The sequence below is a fragment of the Hippichthys cyanospilos genome, chromosome 19 (genome assembly GCF_059441005.1).
Source record: "Hippichthys cyanospilos isolate Australia breed blue-spotted pipefish chromosome 19, RoL_Hcya_1.0, whole genome shotgun sequence".
Taxonomy (NCBI): Eukaryota; Metazoa; Chordata; class Actinopteri; order Syngnathiformes; family Syngnathidae; genus Hippichthys; species Hippichthys cyanospilos.
In genome coordinates, this window is record NC_142387.1 from 732,501 (window position 1) to 755,057 (window position 22,557).

A 22,557-nucleotide genomic window follows, 5' to 3' on the forward strand; every position below is an offset into this window, starting at 1 on the left:
ACATATATATATATATATATACATATACATATATATATATATATATATATATATATATACATATACATATATATATATATATATATATATATATATACATATATATACATATATATATATACATATACATATATATACATACATATATATACATACATATATATACATACATATATATACATACATATATATACATACATATATATATATATATATATATACACACACAAACACACACACATACAGAGAGAGAAGAATAGAGATAAATCCAGGCAAGAAGAGATGTATGAGATGGGATACTGTAGATAGCGAGAGAGAGACAGACAGAGCTAGACCTATAAAATGACATACGTAATGACGTAATACGTATGACAAACACAAACGCACACAAACACATACATATTTTTATACATACTGTATACATAGATCATGAGAGAGAATAGAGAGAGATACAGTAGACAGAGCTAGATATATAGATCACAGACAGACAGGACAGACAGATATAGATAGATTCAAGCACATTTCTAGGCCATTAGTTTAAAATAGGAAAAATGTATGGCGGTGATAGTCAGTTTTCGGTCTTTTTTTTTTTTTTTTTTTTACATCATGAGCTGATGAATTGTTATGCTACAATGTACACCAGTCAATACACAACTATGTGCACAAGTTCTTTGAGTGCTTTTTTGTAGATTCAAAATGGGATTTGAGAGGGCCATCGTTCATCATGGAACAATGTAATAATTTCCTAGAACCAAGTGACAAAGCAGAAGTATAGCATTGTCACGTAATGAATATCATAAAATATTTTAACAATTAAAAGAGGCAGGGACACATTTATTGAAAAATACCTGAATATAGTTGAGTACCTTTGCTCTCTTCGTTCCTTGCACCCCGTTTCAAAGCAGACTGTTTGAACAAAATCAAAGGAGAGAATCAGCAAATAATCCTGAAGCAATGGCTGTTTCAGATATGACATAAATTCCACAACACTTGGGTGTGACCCATTGCTATGTGGCTTGATTGCACATAGCGGCGCTTTGGAATGCCTTTAATTTGCTAATTAGCCTAAAGGCACACACATAGCCAACTCCTTTCATCAACCAATTTTAGAGAACACAAAACCAAAACACCAAAATACACTGCACCCATTTCAGATAAATGAAAAACATGTACACATGTACGTACAATTTGTACACAACAATGAGTGTTTTAAAGTAATAAATTAATTAAATTGGGTTGAGACACTCTTGTCTGGAGCATTTATGACATTTGCTTGGTTAAGCAACCCTTTAATCCAGTTCTTTTCAATTATATTTTGCCAAGCCTCCCTTGGGAAAGAGAAAAGCCCCCCCCACGCACTGACTATAAATAAGATTATTACCTATAAATCTTGTATACCAAATCCTGTATCCTTTTTAACATTAACAAAAAATATAAGCAATTTAAATAAACTTTAAACAACTGTTGATTTTTTTTCAGTGTTTTGACATTACAGCTTAGTCTAAAAAAAAGTGCATTAAAGTTACTGACACTTAAAAAAAAAGAACATTATTATTTCATTGCAATTTCACTTCAAATGACAAAAATAAAGGCCTTTTTCAGGGTTATCCACGCCCCCCCCCCCCCCCCCCCCCCCGGCATCACCTTGCGTCCCCCCCCAGGGGGGCCAGTCACACTATTTGAGAAGCACTTTAATCCCAACATTGTAGAAGTCACAAAGATTGTCAATGCTGAGTCGCAAAAGTCCTCTCATGTGCTTTCGAATGTAAAGCTTTTACAAGCAATTGATAAATGATAAGAGTTGTAAAAAATGTAATAGATAATGAACAAATCACATTATGTTGAAACTAAATTTAAAAAAGCACTTCAATGGAAAAAAAAAAGCTGTCTCAGTCAATGTTTTTTTTTAATGGAAATTGTTTAAGAATATTATGTTTTGTTCATGTGAAATTTATAGTTTATACTGTATTTCTTTTTTAACATTGATTCAACTCAACTCAATTGTACAGCCATCCATTTTCTAAAGTCGCTTATCCCCACAGGGTTCGCAAGGCTTGCTGGTGCCTATCTCATCTGGCTTCGAGCAGTAGATGGGGGACACCATGAACTGGCTGCCAGTCAATCGCAGGGCACACAGAGACGAACAACCATTCACTCACCAATCACTCCTATGGACAATTTAGTAAGTCCAATTCACCTGCCATGCATATTTTTGGAGTGTGGGAGGAAGCCGGAGTGCTCGGATAGAACCCAAGCGGGCTCGGGGAGAACATGCAAACTCCACATAGGAAGGCCGGAGCCAGGTAGATTTCACCGGGACCTTTGAACTGTGAGGCGGACGTGCTATTCACTGCGCCCTAACTCAATTGTAATAGTTTTATTTGGACCAAAGAATTTATTTTTGGTTGATTTTGTACATGTGCAGTACTTAAAATGTCAAGCAACACTTCTTATCCAACTTGGTGTCTTGCTGTCATTACTGGACTCGAGGAGGAACAGCAGACATTGAAAATCAATATAAGAAAAACTTAGAAGTTTAATAAACTTTAGATCATACACTATTGCCTATCATCTATATATTTAAATTGGTCATTAACGCTTATGAACAGATCAGATCTCTTTTTCAGTCCTCAAATGTGACCAACGAAAAATGCCACATCTAGACATGGCAGACATTAAAAATATTGGTAGGAAAAATAATCAACTCTGCAGATTGATGGTCATTTTTTTACTTATAACCAAGTCTGTCTTTGACTGGACGTCCGGTCATGTCTTTTCACAATAACTGACAGCGACTTGAAAGGGACAAGCTTCTTTATTTCTCCTGGATAAACCAAAATATGGACGTATATTTTTTTGCACTCGTGAAAGTAGAGGCCTATTGCCTTGATTGTGTGCATGTAAAGGACAATGAAGTTGGTTATCGTGTAGTTTGACAAAAAAAGCTACGGTATTAAATTAAACTCGCTCCAATGTTCCCAGTCTGCAGTAATTAAAATGTTTAGCTTTGAACAATGTTTCAGAAGACTACATAGAAATGGGATTCCTCATAAAGTGTGAAAGTGTGTTTTCATATATTTTGTCAAAAATTGTTAGCTTCAAAGGCGAAGGGGGGCTAACTTGTCCACCTGGGTAAACCCCATCTAACAGGTGCCATGCCAGGTGGCAATTTGTCCACACCAGCTATTCACCTCTCGACGCCTCCAGAGTGGACGATAGTCTACCCCTTTCTAAATGACTGGTACCAAAAGCCAACCTAAAATTACTCCAAAAGCGGAAATAACGGGGCCGGCGTGTATTTTCTCTTACATGGGCAGTGTAACACAGCAATTCCACCACATATGCCGCGCTCTGCTCCGTTGGTGCAACCGCAATGACGGACGCATACCCGTGCCCACTCCTTGCATCTGCAATCCGTCACAATGCGGCGCGCAGCGTCACACATTCCTAACATTCCATGGGAAGTCAAACTACGCATGCACGGAGATCATCAACTCTGTCGTTTGTGTTAAGATTGCTTGGAACATTTCATTGCATAGCACAGGGGTGGCCAAGTTCGGTCCTCAAGAGCCACAATCCAGCCTGTTTTCATTGTGTCTCTTCAACTAACACACCTGATTCAAATGATTAGCTCATCAGCGTGCTTTGCACAATCCTGATAACGACGCTGATTTGACTCAGGTGTGTTGGTTGAAGAGATACATTGAAAACAGTCTGGATTGTGGCTCTAGAGGACCGAACTTGGCCACCCCTGGCATAGCATAAACCTAAAAATGGCTATTTGGGTCTCCGAAGGCAACTCTACACAGGTCCCATTCATTGTGAAGCCATGAATGCCGTGCTAAAACAATGCGTGGTCAAATCTTTTTTTTTTTTTCCTTTCAGCACAAGTCGAGCACTCTCCCCTCCTCTCTTGCGTGCACGTCAATCAAACGCGCTAACACATTAATTCAAAACAGAAAACCAATGTGAATAAATGAAAACAATACATACTAAATGTTACACCTGCTTCATTTACAATGGGTGAGTATGTACATACAACACTCATTTTAACGTTGCTGGTGTCCTGCATGTTTCCCCATTTTCTCTCTCAAACACACCTGATTCAAATGATTAGGATTATTTTCAAGCTCCAGCAGAGCTTGTTGATGAGGTAATGGTTTAAATCAGGCAAGTGTTAGGGAGCGAAAACTGGAAAACATGCAGGACACCGGCCCTCCAATTGCCCACCCCTGCTGTAAGGAGTTGCGAATTTTTGCTGTCATCATAAGTGGACTTCAAACCGTTTATCTGCACGGGTGTGGATGGTGTGAGAGCATAGAATAAGCAAGGAATACTTGAAAATGCATCAATGAAAGAAAATAATACTTTGGGATAGGGCTGGGCGATATGGCCTAATTTTTTTTTTTTTTTTTAATTCTGATTTTTTAACAAAAATCCTCAATTCACGATTTAAAATGATTTTCTCCCTCCTACCTAAAATCAATTTGAAGATGGCAAAGCAATTGTTCAAAACAAGTTTGAATTTTATTTTGTTTACATTTTCCCTTCTGGAGTTAAAGTGATATAAACAAGCCACACAAAAAAAGAGATGCAAGCCCTGCCTGCCATTGTAAACAGTGACAATGTAACTTTTCAGTTAGCTTTATCTAGCTCCAAACTGACACAATGCACTCTTAAATTATCTTAAAAGAAATGCAAAATAAAATCATAAGACCCTTGTTTGAGGTTGATGAAATAAAGTGCAAACAAAACCTTCAGTTACATGAACATGTTTTGCAAAATAAAGAGGTGCTTATATGGTATGCAAAAAGGTATTAGGTCACTAATTCCCTGAATAATTTTAACTAAATATCTGCATCAAATAAACATCTACAGTAAATAGTAGCCTTCCATTGAAACAACTGTGAAAATGTAACTTTTCAGTATACCTTTCTAACTGACAGTGACACAAACATAACGTGAAACTAGAGCTGCAAGCAGGTCGGGGTATGAACAAGGACTATGAACGATGAAAAATTAGTTGTAGATGACTTCAGTACAGGACTCTTATCAAGTTTTTAAAATTTAGAGGTGGGATAATGTGGGTTGAATTACTGCAGCTTTTATTGTTACAGTTGTGTGACTTTACGCTGTCGTATAGGCCACGCCCATTATCGAAACATTGAACTATTCGATGGAGGGCATTAGGCGTGGCCAATGGCTTTTCAGACATTATTTAAGGGATATCACTTCAAGGGGCTTAGCAGACTACATAAAAACGTTAAGGAATTGCTATATTTTTTGCTGCCACAAGGTGGCGAATGTACTATGATAAAAATAAGGCTTGTAGGTGTGTTTCACATTGGACACCCATCCTATATACGAAGATTTGCAAACATCAGATCATCTAGGTTCAATTACAGCAACTTTTACCTTTTTGGCAAAACATCGGATTTTGAGTTGGCATAGAAGCCACGCCCTTTATTGAAAAGTCATAAAAGTTGAGAACCTCAATGTTCCAATGTGTCATAGCTTTTCTGACCATTTTTTAGTTCATTTAGTCAAACAGGCATTGCAAAGTACATGAAAGTGTAAAAAATGAGATTTTTGTCCACCACTAGGTGGCGCTGTGAATGATTTGGAAGTTTATCTCATAGCTCTATATGGGCATGACTTTTAGAGTCCCTGAGGAGTTTTACATGGTTTGAAGCTGAAAAGGCTGAGTTATTAAGGTTTTTGTCACTCTTGGCGAAGGAAATATTCAAAATAATTTGAAGCTCCGGCCACATCTTACAAGTCATGGAATCTTCACAGTTTCTGGCATATTTGTGCCGCTATATCTGCTAATAGTCCATGCCAACGTAGAAGTTAATGGGGTGAACTGTTTAAGAGAAAAAGGAACTAGTTTTAGACCAGCTAATGTCTAAGAATGGGGAAAAATTGCACATTAAGAAAAATCATAACAATTATTCTGTACATCCTAGCACATCACTCCTATTGACTTTTTTGTAGGTCTTATACTCCTACATATGTCTAAAAAATTTTTATAACTCTGGGTCAAACCAAACAGGATTGACTCCAATCTTTCGACTAATGACATTTTCTGCAGCCACTAGGTGGCGCTAGCTTTAAACTGGGATATGTTTGTCGATGTCTTCAGGAATAGATTTTCATCCAATGTGTGAAATTGTGAGATCAGATCAGATCATCTGGGTCAAATTACAGCAGCTTTTACTGGTCCGTTAAAGCTTCGGAATGAAAATTGACATAGAGGCCACGCCCATTATCGAAATTTCGTAAAATTTGGTGGAGGTCAGCAGGGCTGTCTAGAGGCTTTTCAGACTTAATTTCAGCAATATTACTTTAAAGGGCTCAGCTAAACACAACCTAGTCAGTCCTGCAAATGAGCAAAAACGGGCCAAAGGTGTACATTCAAAAATTCATAACTCTCTTTCTGTACATCTGAGCATATGGCACGCGCTGACTTTTTTGTAGGGCTTGAGGTCCTACATAAGGCTACAAATTTTTGTAGCTCTAGTTAAAACGGGCCGGGAGTGAGAGACTATTTTACACTATTAAGGCCATTTAGGGGCCAATTACAGCCACTTTTTTCGTTTTGGCGAGTCTTTTGACTTTGAGATGGCGTGCAGACCACGCCCATTATCGAAAAGTCGTAAAATTTTAAAACCTTAATGTTCTATGTCTTATTGGTGTTCTGACCAGTTTTCAGTTAATTTACTCAAACAGACTGAGCACAATACATCAAAGTGTAAAAAATGACATTTTAATCAACCACTAGGCGGCGCTTGTAGGTATTTAAAAAACCTTTTTTCAAAGGTGTTAAAGACATAAGTTTCCATGTGTCTATGAAGTTATAGATTTTTTTTAAGCTAGTACATCAAAGTTATTAAGGTTTATGTCACTCTTGGCGAAGGAAAAATTGAACACATAATTTGAAGCCATGCCCCTATCATATATGTAAGCAAATCTGTGCCAAATTTTGCCCAGTTGTGCCCCTATGTCTGTTTATAGACCACAGCAAATTTGAAGGCGATTGGGTAAAGCGTTTAGGAGAAACAAGGAGCAGTTTGGGACCTGCAAACGTGCAAAAATGGGCCAAAAATGCACAATCAAAAATTCATAACTCTTTTTCTGTACATCTGAGCACATGGCTCACACTAACTTTTTTGTAGGTCTCTAGGTCCTACATATGCCTAAAAATTTTCGTAGCTCTGGGTCGATCGGGCCGGGACCAGCTGCACTTTTTCGAACTTAGGTGGCGCTGCAGAGCAATTTTTTTTGCATTGTTTTGGGAAACATAAAAATATCAAATTTTTTCACCGGGCCCGACAAATATGCAAATTTTGGTGACTTTTCGTGCATGTTTAGGCCCTCAAAAACGGAAAAGCGCTGCACAGTAAATAATAATAACTAGAGCTGCAAGCAGCTATAATGGGCCCTCGCAGACCTGTGCACGTTGGGGTATGAACAGGTCGGGGTATAAACAAGGACTATGAACGATGAAAAAGTAGTTGTAGATGACTTCAGTGCAGGACTCTTACCAAATATGTAAAATTTAGACAAGGCGGGACAATGTGGGTGGAGTTACTGCAGCTTTTATTGTTCCTATATTGTAACTTTCAATGCCATATAGGCCACACCCACTGTCGAAACATCGTACTGATTTGTGGAGGGCATAAGGCATGGCCACTGGCTTTTCAGAAAACATTTAAGGGATATCACTTCAAGGGGCTCAGCAGAGTACATAAAAACATTAAGGATTTGTATATTTTTTGCTGCCACTAGGTGGCGCTTGTACTAAGATAAAAAATAGGCTCTTAGGTGTGTTTCACATTAGACTCCCATCCCATATATGAAGTTTTAAAAATATCAGATCGTCTAGGTCCAATTACAGCAACTTTTACCGTTTTGGCAAGACATCGGATTTTGAGTTGGCATAGAGGCCACGCCCTTTATTGAAAAGTCATAAAAGTTGCGAACCTCAATGTTCCAATGTGTCATAGCTTTTCTGACCATTTTTGAGTTCATTTAGTCAAACAGGCATTTCACAGTACATAAAAGTATAAAAAGAGATTTTTGTCTGCCACTGGGTGGCGCTGTAAATGATTTGAAAGTTTATCACATAGCTGTATTATTGCATGACTTTTAAAGTCCCAGGAAAGTTTCAGATGGTTTGAAGCTGTCACAGCTGAGTTAAGATTTTTGTCACTCTTGGCGAAGGAAATATTAAACATAATTTGAAGCTCCGCCCCCATCTTTTATGTCAAGAGATCTTCATGATATTTGGACTATGTGTGCCCCTCAGTTGGATAATGATTCATGCCAAACTTGAAGGTAATGGGGTGAATCGTTTAAGAGAAAAAGGCACTAGTTTGAGACTAGCTAATGTCGTAAGAATGATCAAAACTGCACATTAAAAACATTCATAACAATTTTTCTGTACATCCTAGCATATCACTTCTATTGACTTTTTGTAGGTCTTACAGTCCTTCATTTGCCTACAAAGTTTCATAGCTGTAGGTCAAACCAAACAGGATTGACTGTAATCTTTCGATTAATGACATTTTTTGCAGCCACTAGGTGGTGCTAGCTTTAAACTGGAATATATTTTTGTCGATATGTTCAGGAGAATATTTTTATCCAATGTGAGAAGTTGTGACAAGATCAGATCATCTGGGTCAAATTACAGCAACTTTTACTGGACAGATAAAGCTTACGAATGAAAATGGTCGTAGAGGCCACGCCCATTATCGAAACTTTGTAAAATTTAGTGGAGGTCAGCAGGGCTGTCTAGAGGCTTTTCAGACTTAATTTCAGTGATATTACATCAAAGGGCTCAGCTAAACACATAAAAACCTTTAAAAAATGCTATATTTTTGGCTGCCACTAGGTGGCGCTCGCACTATAGGAAAAAATACGTTGATAGGTGTATTTAGCATTGGAAACCCATCAAATATATGAAGTTTAGAAAAGATAAGACCATCTGGGACCAAACACAGCAACTTTGTTCGTTTTGGCCAGACATCAGACTGACATTTTTGTTTTCCACAAGGTGGCCTTATAAGCAATTGAAAATCTTTTTAAACACATGTGTTGAGGGTTTAAGTCTTCATGTGTCTGTGAAGTTTCAGATTTTTCCAAGCTTGTAAAGCTGACTTATAAAGGTTTGTTTCACATGTGGCAAAGTAATCATCAAAGGCATAATATAAAGCCCCGCCCCCAACATTTTTGATGGCGGATCGTCACAGAAATTTGAACAATTGGGCCTCACAGTCAGATAAAACATCCCTGCAAATTTGAAGTCGATCAGGTCAAGCGTTTGGGAGAAAAAAGGAGCAGTTCGGGACCTGCAAATGAGCAAAAACGGGCCAAAAGTGCACATTCAAAAATTCATAACTTTCTGTACATCTGAGCATATGGCTCGCGCTGACTTTTTTGTATGGCTCGAGGTCCTACATAAGGCTACAAATTTTTGGAGCTCTAGGTCAAACGGGCCAGGAGTGAGAGGCTATTTTCCACTCATAAGGCCATTTTGGGGCCAATTACAGCCACTTTTTTCGTTTTGGCGAGTCATCTGACTTTGAGGTGGCGTGCAGACTACGCCCATTATCGAAATGTCGTAAAATTTTAAAACCTTAATATTCCATGTCTTAATGATATTCTGACCAATTTTCATTTGTTTTACTCAAACAGACTGAGCACAATACATGAAAGTGTAAAAAATAACATTTTAATCAACCACTAGGCGGCGCTAGTAGGTATTTAAAAAAACTTTTTTCAAAGGTGTTAAAGACATAAGTTTCCATGTATCTATGAAGTTTTAGATTTTTTTAAGCTAGTACAACAAAGTTATTAAGGTTTATGTCACTCTTGGCGAAGGAAAAATTGAACACATAATTTGAAGCCACGCCCCTATCATATATGTCATCAGATCTGCACCAAATTTTGCTCACTTGTGCCCCTATGTGTGAATATGGACCACAACAAATTTGAAGGTGATTGAGTAAAGCATTTAGGAGAAACAAGGAGCAGTTTGGGACCTGCAAACGTGCAAAAATAGGCCAAAAATGCACATTCAAAAATTCATAACTCTTTTTCTGTACATCTGAGCACATGGCTCGCGCTGACTTTTTTGTAGGTCTCTAGGTCCTACATATGCCTAAAAATTTTCGTAGCTCTAGGTCAAACGGGCCGGGACCAGGTGCACTTTTTCAACCTTAGGTGGCGCTGCAGAGCCATTTTTTTTGCATTGTTTTGGGAAACACAAAAATATCCAATTTTTCACCGGGCCCAACAAATGTGCAAATTTTGGTGACTTTTCGTGCATGTTTAGGCCCTCAAAAATGGAAAAGCGCTGCACAGTAAATAATAATAAATAATAATAATAATAACTAGAGCTGCAAGCAGCTATAAAGGGCCCTCGCAGACCTGTGCACGTTGGGGTATGAACAGGTCGGGGTATGAACAAGGACTATGAATAATGAAAAATTAGTTGTAGATCACTTCAGTGCAGGACTATTACCAAATATGTAAAATTTAGACAAGGTGGGACAATGTGTGTTGAGTTACTGCAGCTTTTATTGTTCCAATTTTGTGACTTTCAATGCCATATAGGCCACACCCACTGTCGAAACATTGTACTGATTTGTGGAGGGCATAAGGCATGGCCACTGGCTTTTCAGAAAACATTTAAGGGATATCACTTCAAGGGGCTCAGCAGAGTACATAAAAAATTAAGGATTTGCTATATTTTTTGCTGCCATTAGGTGCCGCTCGTACTATGATGAAAAATAGGCTTGTAGGTGTGTTTCACATTGGACTCCCATCCCATATATGAAGTTTTGCAAACATCAGATCATCTAGGTCCAATTACAGCAACTTTTACCGTTTTTGCGAGACATAAGACTGAGTTGGCATAGAGGCCACGCCCTTTATTGAAAAGTCATAAAAGTTGAGAACCTTAATGTTCCAATGTGTCATAGCTTTTCTGACCATTTTTGAGTTAATTTAGTCAAACAGGCATTTCAGAGTACATAAAAGTATAAAAAATGAGATTTTTGTACGCCACTGGGTGGCGCTGTAAATGATTTGAAAGTTTATCACATAGCTGTATTATTGCATGACTTTTAAAGTCCCAGGAAAGTTTCAGATGGTTTGAAGCTGTCATAGCTGAGTTATTAATATTTTTGTCACTCTTGGCGAAGGAAGTATTAAACATAATTTGAAGCTCCGCCCCCATCTTTTCTGTCAAGAGATCTTCACGATATTTGGACTATGTGTGCCCCTCAGTTGGATAATGATTCATGCCAAAGTTGAAGGTAATGGGGTGAATCATTTAAGAGAAAAAGGCACTAGTTTGAGACCAGCTAATGTCTAAGAATGGGACAAAACTGCACATTAAAAAAAAATCATAACAATTTTTCTGTACATCCTAGCACATCACTTCTATTGACTTTTTTGTAGGTCTTACAGTCCTTCATTTGCCTACAAAGTTTCATAGCTGTAGGTCAAACCAAACAGGATTGACTGTAATCTTTCGACTAATGACATTTTTTGCAGCCACTAGGTGGTGCTAGCTTTAAACTGGAATATATTTTTGTCGATATGTTCAGGAGAATATTTTCATCCAATGTGTGAAATTGTGAGAAGATCAGATCATCTGGGTCAAATTACAGCAACTTTTACTGGACAGATAAAGCTTCGGAATGAAAATGGTCGTAGAGACCACGCCCATTATCGAAACTTTGTAAAATTTGGTGGAGGTCAGCGGGGCTGTCTAGAGGCTTTGCAGTCTTAATTTCAGCGATATTACATGAAAGGGCTCAGCTAAACACATAAAAACGTTTAAAAAATGCTATATTTTTGGCTGCCACTAGGTGGCGCTCGCACTATAACAAAAAATACGTTGATAGGTGTATACTGCATTGGAAACCCATCAAATATATGAAGTTTAGAAAAGATAAGACCATCTGGGACCAAACACAGCAACTTTGTTCGTTTTGGCGAGACATCAGACTGAGATTTTTGTTAGCCACTAGATGGCCTTATAAGCAATTGAAGATTTTTTTAAACACTTGTGTTAAGGGCTTAAGTCTTCATGTGTATGTGAAGTTTCAGATTTTTCTAAGCTTGTAAAGCTGAGTTATAAAGGTTTGTTTCACATGTGGCAAAGTAATCATCAAAGGCATAATATAAAGCCCCGCCCCCAACATGTTTGATGACGGATCATCACAAAAATTTGAATAATTGTGCCTCACAGTTAGATAAAACATCACAGCAAATTTGAAGTCGATCGGGTCAAGCGTTTGGGAGAAAAAAGGAGCAGTTCGGGACCTGCAAATGAGGAAAAACGGGCCAAAAGTGCACATTCAAAAATTCATAACTCTCTTTCTGTACATCTGAGCACATGGCTCGCGCTGACTTTTTTGTAGGGCTCGAGGTCCTACATAAGGCTACAAATTTTTAGAGCTCTAGGTCAAACGGGCCGGGAGTGAGAGGCTATTTTCCACTCATAAGGCCATTTTGGGGCCAATTACAGCCACTTTTTTCGTTTTGGCGAGTCATCTGACTTTGAGGTGGCGTGCAGACTTCGCCCATTATCGAAAAGTCGTAAAATTTTAAAACCTTAATATTCCATGTCTTATTGATATTCTGACCAATTTTCATTTGTTTTACTCAAACAGACTGAGCACAATACATGAAAGTGTAAAAAATGACATTTTAATCAACCACTAGGTGGCGCTAGTAGGTATTTAAAAAAACTTTTTATAAAGGTGTTAAAGACATAAGTTTCCATGTGTCTATGAAGTTTTAGATTTTTTTAAGCTAGTACATCAAAGTTATTAAGGTTTTTGTCCCTCTTGGCGAAGGAAAAATTGAACACATAATTTGAAGCCACGCCCCTATCATATATGTCAGCGGATCTGCACCAAATTTTGCCCACTTGTGCCCCTATGTGTGAATATGGACCACAGCAAATTTGAAGGCGATTGAGTAAAGCGTTTAGGAGAAACAAGGAGCAGTTTGGGACCTGCAAACGTGCAAAAATGGGCCAAAAATGCACATTCAAAAATTCATAACTCTCTTTCTGTACATCTGAGCACATGGCTCACGCTGACTTTTTTGTAGGTCTCTAGGTCCTACATATGCCTAAAAATTTTCGTAGCTCTAGGTCAAACGGGCCGGGACCAGGTGCACTTTTTCGACCTTAGGTGGCGCTGCAGAGCCATTTTTTTTGCATTGTTTTGGGAAACACAAAAATATCCAATTTTTCACCGGGCCCGACAAATGTGCAAATTTTGGTGACTTTTCGTGCATGTTTAGGCCCTCAAAAATGGAAAAGCGCTGCACAGTAAATAATAATAATAATAAGAATAATAATGTGGAGAAAAACAAGAGGGCTCTCGCAGCGGTAGCTGCTCGGGCCCTAATAATAATAATCTGGAGAAAAACAAGAGGGCTCTCGCAGCGGTAGCTGCTCGGGCCCTAATAATAATAATAAGAATAACTAGAGCTGCAAGCAGCTATAAAGGGCCCTCGCAGACCTGTGCACGTTGGGGTATGAACAGGTCGGGGTATGAACAAGGACTATGAATGATGAAAAAGTTGTTGTAGATGACTTCAGTGCAGGACTCCTACCAAATATGTAAAATTTAAACAAGGTGGGACAATGTGGGTGGAGTTACTGCAGCTTTTATTGTTCCAATTTTGTGACTTTCAATGCCATATAGGCCACACCCACTGTCGAAACATCGTACTGATTTGTGGAGGGCATAAGGCATGGCCACTGGCTTTTCAGAAAACATTTAAGGGATATCACTTCAAGCGGCTCAGCAGAGTACATAAAAACATTAAGGATTTGCTATAATTTTTGCTGCCACTAGGTGGCGCTCGTACTATGATAAAAAATAGGCTTGTAGGTGTGTTTCACATTGGACTCCCATTCCATATACGAAGTTTTAAAAATATCAGATTGTCTAGGTCCAATTACAGCAACTTTTACCGTTTTCGTGAGACATCGGATTTTGAGTTGGCATAGAGGCCACGCCCTTTAATGAAAAGTCATAAAAGTTGAGAACCTTAATGTTCCAATGTGTCATAGCTTTTCTGACAATTATTGAGTTCATTTAGTCAAACAGGCATTTCACAGTACATAAAAGTATAAAAAATGAGATTTTTGTCCGCCACCGGGTGGCGCTGTAAATGATTTGAAAGTTTATCACACAGCTGTATTAGGGCATGACTTTTAAACTCCCTGCAAGTGTTTCACATGATTTGAAGCTGAAACAGCTGAGTTATTAAGGATTTTGTTCTTCTTGGCGAAGGAAATATTCAAAACAATTTGAAGATCCGCCCACACCTTACAAGTCATGGGATCTTCACAATTTTTGGCAGATTTGTGCCGCTATATCTGCTAATAGTCCATGCCAACGTAGAAGTTAATCAGGTGAACCGTTTAAGAGAAAAAGGCAGTAGATTTAGACCGGCTAATGTCTAAGAATGGGGCAAAATTGCACGTAAAAAAAAAATCATAAAAATAATTCTGTACATCTTAGCACATCACTCCTATTGACTTTTTTGTAGGTCTTACAATCCTACCTATGCCTAAAAACTTTTATAGTGTTAGGTCAAACCAAACAGGAATGACTCCAATCTTTCGACTAATGACATTTTTTGCAGCCACTAGGTGGCGCTAGCTTTAAACTGGAATATGTTTGTCGATGTCTTCAGGAATAGATTTTCAACCAATGTGTGAAATTGTGAGAAGATCAGATCAACTGGGTCAAATTACAGAAGCTTTTACTGGTCCGTTAAATTTTCGGAATGAAAATGGATGTAAAGGCCACGCCCATTATCGAAATTTTGTAAAATTTGGTGGAGGTCAGCAAGGCTGTCTAGAGGCTTGTCACACTTAATTTCAGCGATATTACTTCAAAGGGCTCAGCTAAACAGGAAAAAACGTTTCAAATATGCTATATTTTTTGCTGTCACTAGGTGGCGCTCGCACTATAGCAAAAAATACGTTGATAGGTGTATTCCGCATTGGAAATCCATCAAATATGTAATGTTTAGAAAAGATAAGACCATCTGGGACCAAACACAGCAACTTTGTTCGTTTTGGCGAGACATCGGACTGACATTTTTGTTTGCCACTAGATGGCCTCACAAGCAATTAAAGATTTGTTTAAACACTTGTGTTAAGGGCTTGAGTCTCCATGTGTCTGTGAAGTTTCAGATTTTTCTAAGCTTTTAAAGCTGAGTTATAAAGGTTTGTTTCACATGTGGCAAAGTAATCATCAAAGGCATAAGATAAAGCCCCGCCCCCAACATATTTGATGGCGGATCATCACAAAAATTTGAACAATTGTGCCTCACAGTCAGATAAAACATCACAGCAAATTTGAAGTCGATCGGGTCAAGCGTTTGGGAGGAAAAAGGAGCAGTTCAGGACCTGCAAATGAGCAAAAACGGGCCAAAAGTGCACATTCAAAAATTCATAACTCTCTTTCTGTACATCTGAGCATATGGCTCGCGCTGACTTTTTTGTAGGGCTCGAGGTCCTACATAAGGCTACAAATTTTTGTAGCTTTAGGTCAAACGGGCCGGGAGTGAGAGGCTATTTTCCACTCATAAGGCCATTTTGGGGCCAATTACAGCCACGTTTTTCGTTTTGGCGAGTCATCTGATTTTGAGGTGGCGTGCAGACTACGCCCATTATCGAAAAGTCGTAAAATTTTAAAACCTTAATATTCCATGTCTTAATGATATTCTGACCAGTTTTCACTTGTTTTACTCAAATAGACTGAGCACAATACATGAAAGTGTAAAAAATGAATTTTTTAATCAACCACTAGGCGGCGCTAGTAGGTATTTAAAAAACCTTTTTTTAAAGGTGTTAAAGACATAAGTTTCCATGTGTCTATGAAGTTTTAGATTTTTTTAAGCTAGTACATCAAAGTTATTAAGGTTTGTGTCCTTCTTGGCAAAGGAAAAATTGAACACATAATTTGAAGCCACGCCCCTATCATATATGTCAGCGGATCTGCACCAATTTTTGCCCACTTGTGCCCCTATGTGTGAATATGGACCACAGCAAATTTGAAGGCGATTGAGTAAAGCATTTAGGAGAAACAAGGAGCAGTTTGAGACCTACAAACGTGCAAAAATGGGCCAAAAATGCACATTCAAAAAATCATAACTCTTTTTCTGTACATCTGAGCACATGGCTCGCGCTGACTTTTTTGTAGGTCTCTAGGTCCTACATATGCCTAAAAATTTTCGTAGCTCTAGGTCAAACGGGCTGGGACTAGGTGCACTTTTTCGACCTTAGGTGGCGCTGCAGAGCAATTTTTTTTGCATTGTTTTGGGAAACACAAAATTATCCAATTTTTCACTGGGCCCGACAAATGTGCAAATTTTGGTGACTTTTCGTGCATGTTTAGGCCCTCAAAATTGGAAAAGCGCTGCACAGTAAATAATAATAATAATAATAATAATCTGGAGAAAAACAAGAGGGCTCTCGCAGCGGTAGCTGCTCGGGCCCTAATAATCTGGAGAAAAACAAGAGGGCTCTCGCAGCGGTAGCTGCTCGGGCCCTTATAATAATAGTAATAATAATAATAATAATCTGGAGAAAAACAAGAGGGCTCTCGCAGCGGTAGCTGCTCGGGCCCTAACTAGAGCTGAGAGCAGCTATAAAGGGCCCTCGCAGACCTGTGCACGTTGGGGTAAGAACAGGTCGGGGCATGATCAAGGACTATGAATGATAAAAATTTTGTTGTAGATCACTTTAGTGCAGAACTATTACCAAATATGTAAAAGTTAGACAAGGTGGGACAATGTGTGTGGAGTTACTGCAGCTTTTATTGTTCCAATTTTGTGACTTTCAATGCCATATAGGCCACACCCACTGTCGAAACATCGTACTGATTTGTGGAGGGCATAAGGCATGGCCACTGGCTTTTCAGAAATCATTTAAGGGATATTACTTTAAGGGGCTCAGCAGAGTACATAAAAACGTGAAGGATTTGCTATATTTTTTGCTGCCACTAGGTGGCGCTCGTACTATGATTAAAAAAATAGGCTTGTAGGTGTGTTTCACATTGGACTCCCATCCCATATATGAAGTTTTAAAACTATCAGATCTCTAGGACCAATTACAGCAACTTTTACCGTTTTCGCGAGACATTGGATTTTGAGCTGGCATAGAGGCCACACCCTTTATTGAAAAGTCACAAAAGTTGAGAACCTTAATGTTCCAATCTGTCATAGCTTTTCTGACCATTTTTGAGTTCATTTAGTCAAACAGGCATTTCACAGTACATAAAAGTATAAAAAATGAGATATTTGTCCGCCACTGGGTGGCGCTCTAAATGATTTGAAAGTTTATCACATAGCTGTAATATTGCATGACTTTTAAAGTCCCAGGAAAGTTTCAGATGGTTTGAAGCTGTCATAGCTGAGTTATTAAGATTTTTGTCACTCTTGGCGAAGGAATTATTAAACATAATTTGAAGCTCCGCCCCCATCTTTTATGTCAAGAGATCTTCACGATATTTGGCCTATGTGTGCCCCTCAGTTGGATAATGATTCATGCCAAAGTTGAAGGTAATGGGGTGAATCGTTTAAGAGAAAAAGACACTAGTTTGAGACCAGCTAACGTCTAAGAATGGGTTGAAACTGCACATTAAAAAAATTCATAACAATTTGTCTGTACATCCTAGCACATCACTTCTATTGACATTTTTGTAGGTCTTACAGCCCTTCATTTGCCTACAAAGTTTCATAGCTGTAGGTCAAACCAAACAGGATTGACTGTAATCTTTCGACTAATGACATTTTTTGCAGCCACTAGGTGGCGCTAGCTTTAAACTGGAATATATTTTCGTCAATATGTTCAGGAGAATATTTTCATCCAATGTGTGAAATTGTGAGAAGATCAGATCATCTGGGTCAAATTACAGCAACTTTTACTGGACAGATAAAGCTTCGGAATGAAAATGGTCGTAGAGGCCACGCCCAATATTCAAACTTCGTAAAATTTGGTGGAGGTCAGCAAGGCTGTCTAGAGGCTTTTCAGACTTAATTTCAGCGATATTACTTCAAAGGGCTCAGCTGAACACATAAAAACGTTTAAAAAATGCTATATTTTTGGCTGCCACTAGGTGGCGCTCGCACTATAACAAAAAATACGTTGATAGGTGTATTCCGCATTGGAAACCCATCAAATATATTAAGTTTAGAAAAGATAAGACCATCTGGGACCAAACACAGCAACTTTGTTCGTTTTGGCGAGACATCAGACTGACATTTTTGTTTGCCACTAGATGGCCTTATAAGCAATTGAAGATCTTTTGAAACACATGTGTTAAGGGCTTAAGTCTTCATGTGTGTGTGAAGTTTCAGATTTTTCCAAGCTTGTAAAGCTGAGTTATAAAGGTTTGTTTCACATGTGGCAAAGTAAACATCAAAGGCATAATATGAAGCCCCGCCCCCAACATTTTTGATGGCGGATCGTCACAAAAATTTGATCAATTGTTCCTCACAGTCAGATAAAACATCACAGCAAATTTGAAGTCGATCGGGTCAAGCATTTGGGAGAAAAAAGGAGCAGTTCGGGACCTGCAAATGAGCAAAAACGGGCCAAAAGTGCACATTCAAAAATTCATAACTCTCTTTCTGTACATCTGAGCATATGGCTCGCGCTGACTTTTTTGTAGGGCTCGAGGTCCTACATAAGGCTACAAATTTTTGGAGCTCTAGGTCAAACGGGCCGGGAGTGAGAGGCTATTTTCCACTCATAAGGCCATTTTGGGGCTAATTACAGCCACTTTTTTCGTTTTGGCGAGTCATCTGACTTTGAGGTGGCGTGCAGACTTCGCCCATTATCGAAAAGTTGTAAAATTTTAAAACCTTAATATTCCATATCTTAATGATATTCTGACCAATTTTCATTTGTTTTACTCAAACAGACTGAGCACAATACATGAAAGTGTAAAAAATGACATTTTAATCAACCACTAGGCGGCGCTAGTAGGTATTAAAAAAAACTTTTTTCAAAGGTGTTAAAGGCATAAGTTTCCATGTGTCTATGAAGTTTGAGATTTTTTTAAGCTAGTACATCAAAGTTATTAAGGTTTTTGTCCCTCTTGGCGAAGGAAAAATTGAACACATAATTTGAAGCCACGCCCCTATCATATATGTCAGCGGATCTGCACCAAATTTTGCCCAGTTGTGCCCCTATGTGTGAATATGGACCACAGCAAATTTGAAGGTGATTGAGTAAAGCGTTTAGGAGAAACAAGGAGCAGTTTGGGACCTGCAAACGTGCAAAAATGGGCCAAAAATGCACATTCAAAAATTCATAACTCTTTTTCTGTACATCTGAGCACATGGCTCACGCTGACTTTTTTGTAGGTCTCTAGGTCCTACATATGCCTAAAAATTTTCGTAGCTCTAGGTCAAACGGGCCGGGACCAAGTTCACTTTTTCGACCTTAGGTGGCGCTGCAGAGCCATTTTTTTTGCATTTTTTTGGGAAACACAAAAATATCCAATTTTTCACCGGGCCCGACAAATGTGCAAATTTTGGTGACTTTTCGTGCATGTTTAGGCCCTCAAAAATGGAAAAGCGCTGCACAGTAAATAATAATAATAACTAGAGCTGCAAGCAGCTATAAAGGGCCCTCGCAGACCTGTGCACGTTGGGGTATGAACAGGTCGGGGTATGAACAAGGACTATGAATGATAAAAAATTTGTTGTAGATGACTTCAGTGCAGGACTCTTACCAAATATGTAAAATTTAGACAAGGTGGGACAATGTGGGTGGAGTTACTGCAGCTTTTATTGTTCCAATTTTGTGACTTTCAATGCCATATAGGCCACACCCACTGTCGAAACATCGTACTGATTTGTGGAGGGCATAAGGCATGGCCACTGGCTTTTCAGAAAACATTTAAGGGATATAACTTCAAGGGGCTCAGCAGAGTACATAAAAACATTAGGGATTTGCTATATTTGTAGCTGCCACTAGGTGGCGCTCGTACTATGATAAAAAATAGGCTTGTAGGTGTGTTTCACATTGGACTCCCATCCCATATATGAAGTTTTGCAAACATCAGATCATCTAGGTCCAATTACAGCAACTTTTACCGTTTTGGGGAGACATCAGACTTTGAGTTTGCATAGAAGCCACGCCCTTTAATGAAAAGTCATAAAAGTTGAGAACCTTAATGTTTCAATGTGTCATAGCTTTTCTGACCATTTTTTAGTTCATTTAGTCAAACAGGCATTTCACAGTACATAAAAGTATAAAAAATGAGATTTTTGTCCGCCACTGGGTGGCGCTGTAAATGATTTGAAAGTTTATGACATAGCTGTATTATTGCATTACTTTTAAAGGCCCAGGAAAGTTTCAGATGGTTTGAAGCTGTCATAGCTGAGTTAAGATTTTTGTCACTCTTGGCAAAGGAAGTATTAAACATAATTTGAAGCTCCGCCCCCATCTTTTATGTCAAGAGATCTTCACGATATTTGGACTATGTGTGCCCCTCAGTTGGATAATGATTCATGGCAAAGTTGAAGGTAATGGGGTGAATCGTTTAAGAGAAAAAGGCACTAGTTTGAGACCAGCTAATGTGTAAGAATGGGACAAAACTGCAAATTAAAAAAATTCATAACAATTTTTCTGTACATCCTAGCACATCACTTCTATTGACTTTTTTGTAGGCCTTGCAGTCCTTCATTTGCCTACAAATTTTCATAGCTGTAGGTCAAACCAAACAGGATTGACTGTAATCTTTCGACTAATGAAATTTTTTGCAGCCACTAGGTGGCGCTAGCTTTAAACTGAAATATATTTTTGTCGATATGTTCAGGAGAATATTTTCATCCAATGTGTGAAATTGTGAGAAGATCAGATCATCTGGGTCAAATTACAGCAACTTTTACTGGACAGATAAAGTTTCGGAATGAAAATGGTCGTAGAGGCCACGGCCATTATCGAAACTTCGTAAAATTTGGTGGAGGTCAGCAAGGCTGTCTAGAGACTTTTCAGACTTAATTTCAGCGATATTACTTCAAAGGGCTCAGCTAAACACATAAAAACGTTTAAAAAATGCTATATTTTTGGCTGCCACTAGGTGGCGCTCGCACTATAACAAAAAATACGTTGATAGGTGTATTCCGCATTGAAAACCCATCAAATATATGAACTTTAGAAAAGATAAGACCATCTGGGACCAAACACAGCAACTTTGTTCGTTTTGGCGAGACATCAGACTGACATTTTTGTTTGCCACTAGGTGGCCTTATAAGCAATTGAAGATTTTTGTAAACACATGCGTTAAGGGTTTGAGTCTCCATGTGTCTGTGAAGTTTCAGATTTTTCCAAGCTTGTAAAGCTGAGTTATAAAGGTTTGTTTCACATGTGGCAAAGTAATCATCAAAGGCATAATATAAAGCCCCGCCCCCAACATATTTGTTGGCGGATCGTCACAAAAATTTGAACAATTGTGCCTCACAGTCAGATAAAACATCACAGCAAATTTGAAGTCGATCAGATCAAGCGTTTGGGAGAAAAAAGGAGCAGTTCGGGACCTGCAAATGAGCAAAAACGGGCCAAAAGTGCACATTCAAAAATTCATAACTCTCTTTCTGTACATCTGAGAACATGGCTCGCGCTGACTTTTTTGTAGGGCTCGAGGTCCTACATAAGGCTACAAATTTTTGGAGCTCTAGGTCAAACGGGCCGGGAGTGAGAGGCTATTTTCCACTCATAAGGCCATTTTGGGCCAATTACAGCCACTTTTTTCGTTTTGGCGAGTCATCTGACTTTGAGGTGGCGTGCAGACTACGCCCATTATCGAAAAGTCGTAAAATTTTAAAACCTCAATATTCCATGTCTTAATGATATTCTGACCAATTTTCATTTGTTTTACTCAAACAGACTGAGCACAATACATGAAAGTGTAAAAAATGACATTTTAATCAACCACTAGGCGGCGCTAGTAGGTATTTAAAAAAACTTTTTCAAAGGTGTTAAAGACAAAAGTTTCCATGTATCTATGAAGTTTTAGATTTTTTTAAGCTAGTACAACAAAGTTATTAAGGTTTTTGTCACTCTTGGCGAAGGAAAAATTGAACACATAATTTGAAGCCACGCCCCTATCATATATGTCAGCGGATCTGCACCAAATTTTGCCCACTTGTGCCCCTATGTGTGAATATGGACCACAGCAAATGTGAAGGCGATTGAGTAAAGCATTTAGGAGAAACAAGGAGCAGTTTGGGACCTGCAAACGTGCAAAAATGGGCCAAAAATGCACATTCAAAAATTCATAACTCTTTTTCTGTACATCTGAGCACATGGCTCGCGCTGACTTTTTTGTAGGTCTCAAGGTCCTACATATGCCCAAAAATTTTCGTAGCTCTAGGTCAAACGGGCCGGGACCAGGTACAATTTTTCGACCTTAGGTGGCGCTGCAAAGCCATTTTTTTTGCATTGTTTTGGGAAACACAAAAATATCCAATTTTTCACCAGGCCCGACAAATGTG

General features: G+C 38.6%; 1 protein-coding gene across 5 annotated transcripts in view; it reads right to left on the bottom strand.

The window, feature by feature from the left end:
• The window catches only part of zfhx2 (zinc finger homeobox 2), a 77,804-nt gene that overhangs the window by 30,040 nt on the left and 25,207 nt on the right, over positions 1-22,557 (bottom strand). For 3 of the 5 annotated variants that reach the window (XM_088402493.1, XM_088402494.1, XM_088402495.1), the window contains one exon: positions 867-906. In XM_088402493.1, the coding sequence (XP_088258619.1) occupies positions 867-906 (40 nt within the window). Of the gene's footprint in view, positions 1-848; positions 907-22,557 lie in introns of all 5 variants that reach the window. The other 2 variants (XM_088402497.1, XM_088402492.1) reach the window with 1 other exon arrangement.